Here is a 6,999-nt window from a genome sequence, read left to right on the forward strand (position 1 = left end):
CACCACTAGACAACATAGTTCTTTCTTTGTTTCTTTTATTAAATAAAATTGTTCTAAGGAAAAACAAAAAATAAGGAATTTCCTTCCTTTCAATACAATTCTGTTTTATGTAAATAAACAGACTAAAAATATCACTCAACACAACTTAAAACAAAATCTCCTGAGGTAGAAGTCTTGGTGAGAACGCTGTGGGTGGGCCAGCCAGTCTACCTGCTTAGTTAGCTTAGCTGCTTGGCTAGCGCTGCTGAGTGTGAGCACTACAGACAAAGAGTAGACTTTGAAAAATCCGCGTGTGCAGCAGTCAGTGTGTGTGGGAAATAACAAAGCTTGAGTATCGATCTTTTTACACGAGTATTGTTCAATATCAATACCAGCGCTGGTATCAATATTATCGATATTTAGTATCGATCCGCCCACCTCTATTTTACAGGTAAGTAGGAATTTCCCACTTAAAAAGTTGTACATTTAAACTGGAATGCCCTCTCCAGTGGCAATTCCCTGTTGGAAAGGGGCAGAGGTCCAAATCCATGGTGTCTACTCACCACAACTCATCGGTGAATAAAACTCTTACTTTTAATAGTATTTTTGTATTATTTATTTCACATTAAGTCAGTTGTACACATAGTACTTTTCAATGTTTCAAAGAAGATATGTTAAAACTCTGTTTCTATGCACAAAATACCATGTAGAGCTCAGTTCTTGTTTGTTAACGACGAGATGAGAAAYGTGATGTTTCATCTTTAGTCAAAGTTTAACCCAAAACATAGAAGTTAATAACAACTGGCCCATTGATGGAAGGCACAAAGTTCAAGTGGCCCTCTGAAAATGAATTTGACATATCAGCCGACAAAGAAGTTAAGATACTTGTGATTTTTTTGTTTCCATTAGTGATAAATTAACTGCAATGGATACATGAAAGGTTGGCAATCATGTAACTGCCTTATTCTCTGTGTGTATTTGCCTTATGATCTAGTGAACAGATTTAAACAAAACTCAAAGAAGGTAATTATTGGATGCAGATGACTTACAGACACACTTATGTTTGAACATGGTGTTTGCAGTGGACAAACCATGACTAGCACACAAGTCCAACTACAGAGCCACAATCAGGTACAGATCAGAGAGGACGTTCCTCTCAATAACACTCATCCAGGTCACATTGTTACTACCCACATGAGCATTGAAGTCCTCCAAATAGAGCACCTTCCAGTCTCCTGCTAAGGACTCCAAGAATGCTGGGTATTTTGAACTGCTGTTCTTTGAGAAGGCACAAATAACAGACCCCCCCTCAACCAAACCCAAAGGCCTAGGGAAGCTACCCTCCTATCTATTGGGCCAAACTTGGTAAAACCCATACCAGCCCAGCACCTTTCACCATGGGCATCTCTAGAACTGAATAACGTCTAACTCCTCTCAAGGAGATTGGTTCTAAAGCCCTTAACCGTACATCAAGGTGAATCCAACCACATATATCATATAAAAAGGCTAAATACCTCAAGTGATGAAGTGCATTTTGTCTGACTGCTGGATGGGACTCTCCTCACTCTAAGCAGCACCATAGTGAGCAATTATGTTTGTATTTTGTGTAATAATTGGCACAGTATTGGAGACAAGTTAAACAATAGTTTTAATTATTTGACCATTTACTTTCAAAGTCCAAGTCCTTAAAGTTACTGATAAAATTACAACAGTGAACATGAAATTGTCTGTCTAAAGTTTTGTTTGTCATTTTTGAAAAGAGATATTGAGCTAAAACCAGGTGTAGTATAGCTGAGACTTTTACCTATCACATAATCCAAGTACTGAGAGAACACAAGATGATTTCGTATAAAATTTAAGCCCATGATGCAGCGATCAATGTGCATTACTTTAACTCTTTTGCTTCCTGCAAAAAGTATAAATTACAACTTAAAATGTAATAATCTCAAATATTGCAACTGTACTTCCATGAGACTCTTATTTGCCATTTGTTAATTCTCTGAAATAAACTTTATAAGGCTGTCTCCAGACTTAAGAACTATTTAGATAAACTATGCACGTTTATAATTCTTTTATTTGACTTGTTTTAACATTTCAGTGCATTATAATTCAATTCAACAGAGTGAAAAGTTAAAAAAAATGTTTCAGCAGCAAACCATGCCCAACCCTGATGCATGATTTTAAATTAGCACAGGCTGCCAAATTCAAACCATAACAGGTTAAATATAAAATGCTCAATAGTTTAACATTAGAAGGACAAAACAAGCTGAAAAAAGTGATCCTACTCATTCACAAATACACTGTCACACACAAACACTGTTTAATTATGGTGGCAGATGTTGCATTAGTCTGTGTGGTTAGCCATACACCACCATTATTAAATGTGCTGTAATTATCTCTGCTTATTGTCCTCTTCTATCTTATATTCCTAATTAATGAAATGAGGCAAACAAATTAATGTCAGTATCACGCAAACAAAGAACGTGTTTCTTTTAAACACATTTATTAGTGGTTGGACAGGGTGTTACTTTGAAAAAGGACAAGATAAAATTTTGCAACAGTAATTGACTATTAAAGGAAAAGTCTGGCTCTTTTGAAGTGGAGTTCTGTGGAGAGGATATAAGTAAGTAATATTTTACCTGTTGCACTTAGTTCAGGGGTGTCAAACTAAGGTGCACAAGGGGGACAAATTTTAAAAGTTTGTCCACGCAAAGAGCCAATCTCTGTCAATATGTATTGAAAAACAATTATGCAACAAATAATTCTTATAGTAATACAAATTACTTTCCCCCAAATTATATATTTTATAGCATTTAGAACATACATTACCTAACAGATTTCATTTTTTATACTTTACTCTTTTGATTTATTATTTCTTAGAGACACAATTTATCACAATTCGACAAATTAGTTAAAAAAAGAAAACCCTAGTGTCTATATGCTCTCTGTATCAGTTTGGCCTCTCCTCAGTGAGTTTCTCTAGCTCCTCCAGTACCTGATCCTTGAAAACAAGAGCCAGATTTGGCCCACGGGCCTTGAGTTTAACACATAGGCCATAGTTAGTTAGAAATAAATGTCAACTGTGATTGACAAGCTAATCACATGATGCCCAGACCTAACTCCATTTTCAGATAGTTCATAAACATTTAAATAAATGCAGTTTTTTAAACCTTTACCTCACCATTATTTTATACTTAATTTATAAATGATATATAATATGGTCGTAATTAGAATCTACAGTAAAAAAAATGTTAAAGTTCATTTACATTAGGATGTTCAAAGCTGGACCCTTTCTGAGTTAGTTGTGTGTTTATGTGAAATTATTTTGTCATGTAATACTTCTTGTTCCATTCTACATCCATCATGCTGGAGAAAAGGATCAAAACAAGAGGGAGAAAGAAAAAAAAAGTGTCACTTTTTTTCAGACTGCACTGTGCAACTCAAATGAGAAAGTGAACAGCTGCATGGTGAGTCATCCTAATTCAGTGAAGGATTTCAGTTTTCTGTGTGTAGAGTGGTAAAAATAACACTCAAGCCTAAAAATATCTGACAGTTCTGATCCAAGTGGGACTTTTTTTCCTGTTTGGACGTTTGATGATAAAATACTGTTTTTCAGCAGCTGAAACCGAAAAAATCAAAGACCTAGCCCCTTTTTCCAATCTAATGTTTTAGACTAAGTTAATTTCAGTCTCATGTAACACACACAGCTATGTATTGAGAATGACTCTCAACTACTACCACATTTAATTTTAGATTAATATCTGTAAAACTGACTAAATTATAGTAATTTTTGTGTTGTTTAAGGTCAGTTGGCTGTGGCAGCCATCTTGATCTAAGTTTGCTTCAAAATTTAATCAGTTCTAAAGGTATAGCTAATAACTAAGACCTGAAAGTTTTATTCAAATCTGTGCTGTGGTTTGTGGGATATTTTGCTAACAGACTGACAAGAGTTTACTCCCAACAGTTAATGGCAAAGTTGAAATAAGGAATTTGTGTAATCTATTAGAGCTTAACTGTGAATTTGGGACAGGTCTCAGCTAGTAGCAGACCAAATTATACCTCAATAGCTGCCAACTTAACAGAGTTATGGCTATTTTTTTATTTTTAAGTTCATATGGCTATGGCAGCCAAGTTAAATCAGGCTGACTCCAAAAGTTAACCAGATACAGAAGAAAACCTAGTGATTATTTTRCGCAAGTTTAATCAAAATCTATCAAGTGGTTCATGAAATATTTTGCTAACAGACAAAAACATTAGATTTTACTGCTGGGCAATAACTAATTAAAATGAAAAAAATCCTTTTATTATTTAATAATTAATAATTAATAATTTATTTAAATATAATTTATTATGAATTTTTAATTTATAATTTTTCTTTATTATTAATTCTTCATTAAACACTGACCGGAGACAGCCCGTGGCGTTGCGGAGGACCTGCGAGGAGTGTAGGTGCAGCTTTCGGTCCTCCTGCGTGTGCGGAGACGTGTCCCAGCCTGAGTGTGGGATGATCACTGCGTTGGTCAGTACAGCCAGGGCGTCCTGGATGATGGGCATCTTCAGGGCGTCACACGAGGACAGGTTCCACAAAACACCTGAGGACAGAGGCAGAGCAGCGAGCTGAGAAGGCAGTGCAGATGAGACAAAAAAAAAAAAAAGACAGAAGAAGACAGGAAAAAATACAGCAACAGAAGCAACTCCAGGCAAGAAAACATTGAAATATTTGGTAGGTTTCAGTGAGCAGTCACAAACACACAGTTATCGTTTTAGTGCAGACAGCCATTTTAMAGTCATATCAGGAAAAACAGAAATAATTCACACATACAAAATATGTATTTTCCATTTGTTAATATTTAGATTTTCTTTATCTCAGTTATTGGGTGTGTCTAATTCAGGGTCTGCGTCCTTTGAAGGACCCGGCCTACATGGTTGACATGGGACTGGTCCTTTGACAACGGCAAAGACCGGATATGAGTGAATTTGGATATTCTAGCCTTCAGCTTTATTCTCGTCCTTACCCCAGCGTCTAAAACCTAAATTAGCAAATTATTAATACTATAAATTACAATATTAGCTTAGTGGCAATTCATAAAATTCAAWGGGACCTGCCATACAAGTTTGTTTCCAATGATTTTTGWCAAGAATAATRTKTAAAWAAAACTTGCCAGATTTGTCTTTAAAACTTTACTTTTGTATCTCGCTTTGTCCAACATTACAAGCAACAACAAAATAATAATAATCACCCGGTCGGATTGGAATGCATCTTGGGATAGAGTGGGCTGTGAAGGATACAATGGACATGTTCCTCAGTTGAGGAAAAAAAAAAGGACAAATTTGTGAAAGAATAACCTTTGACAACATTCGATGCATTGTTGYGATGTAATCGGCCTTCAAAGGAATTCCTTCCTGAATTTGGACATAGCAATAATTTCAAAGAACAACTAGCCATATCATTCATAAACTCTACAAAACTTTGTGCTTTTATCCCCACAAATTSAAAACATGAACACTTTGATTGTTCAAAGGCACAAACAATAACCATCTGTGACATTAAAAGATCTCCAATTACTATTTTTTTTATTCAGMAAACCTAATCTCTTATTTATTGCTTCAGGCCACGCAGCTGTAAATAACGGATTTTATTTTATTTTGGAAAACTACTGAAGCAGTGAAAGTAGTAAAATCACTTACCAAAAACTCCACTGTGCCGCTCTCTTTACTGTTTTTAATTCTCTCCTGAATTTAACATTCGGTGACCAGCCAACCAAGAAAGTGGAATTTTCTCCTGCCTACCAATTACTGTCCAGTCTCTTTTTTTCCCCAACCAGCTACCACACACACACACTTTCACTGGAATAGACAAAAGCTCTTCTTCTCTAGAGATTACTCCCATCTATACACACGTTAACATGAGCCTTTTTTAAGACCATGACAAACAGGGTATGAGACAAATAACTATATTTTGCTGTGAAAGACTTGGATTTCTTGAGTGGTTATAAACACACACTTGTGCACACAATYTGGGGTAACCTTGAAGAACTACACATACAACGCGTCATAATTCCTGCTGCCCTTCCTCCTGCAAAGTGACTGTGTCCTGATCTATGTACTCATGTAATTATATGTTTGTGTACTTGAGTGTCCGTTGGTATCTACATATATCTATGACCCTTTTTTATGGTAGCAATTATAACTGGAGTGGTAAAACATCCTATCTGTATATCTGTTGTGTGTGTGTTTGTGTGTGAAATAAGGCGTTCCCTCTTAAGAGTGGTGTTGTTCTCCCTCAGCTCGACAACAACTGAGTAATTATAGCTGTTATCTGTTTGAGTGGGGATGTGTGTGAGTGTTTCAGCCTCTTCATGAATTAAATGTAACCCTGTCAGATGTTTGGACATCTCTTTAGCTTTATTACCCCACTTTCGCACTGGATGACGACCCYGCTATACGGCATAAAAAAAACTTAAGAAAGCAAGGTCTTTGTAGTGTAGGAGGTGAGCTTAAGGTGGCATTAAGCTTCTCCCACATCTCTCATACACAAGGTTATGAGGAAACTTTTACCAAGGTATTTCTCATTACTTGTTAATATCTTGACTGTGCAAAGTGAAAAGTGACACAATAAGTGAACGTTCAGATGAGTTCAAGTTGATTCATAAAAGACTATGCAATCATTTATTTACAGAAATTGAACAAATCATAAGTACACTTGATTGTGGTTATTCCTATAACAAGCGTCCGAGTTAAATGAGATAAAACCCGCATCCGAATTTCAATTCACATCAACTCAGGTTACTTATATAGAACAGTCAAATGTCAGTTCTGATGTTAACAACCAAACAATTTTACTGGCACTTTTGGCTTAAGTTTTGGCAAATAAAGAACAAGAAAAGGAGGAAAGTAAGATTAGTATGTTACTACTACTTTTATTTTTATCAAAGTGTGGGTCAGCCCGAACTGCACATCTTTTCTAAGCTCAGGTTCCACATGACATGCCACTCCGAACACATCAGTTTTACCTGGTGA

The 6,999-nt window shown here is 36.0% G+C and overlaps 1 protein-coding gene across 2 annotated transcripts in view; it reads right to left on the reverse strand.

The window, feature by feature from the left end:
- LOC106534070 (catenin delta-2) overlaps positions 1–6,999 on the reverse strand; it is a gene marked incomplete at its 5' end in the record, with an annotated part of 41,868 nt that overhangs the window by 25,686 nt on the left and 9,183 nt on the right. For both annotated transcript variants that reach the window (XM_014030583.1, XM_014030582.1), the window contains 1 exon segment: positions 4,385–4,571. In XM_014030583.1, coding sequence (XP_013886037.1) covers positions 4,385–4,571 — 187 coding nt within the window.

The sequence above is a fragment of the Austrofundulus limnaeus genome, unplaced genomic scaffold, assembly GCF_001266775.1.
Source record: "Austrofundulus limnaeus strain Quisiro unplaced genomic scaffold, Austrofundulus_limnaeus-1.0 Scaffold1084, whole genome shotgun sequence".
In the NCBI taxonomy this organism is placed as follows: Eukaryota; Metazoa; Chordata; class Actinopteri; order Cyprinodontiformes; family Rivulidae; genus Austrofundulus; species Austrofundulus limnaeus.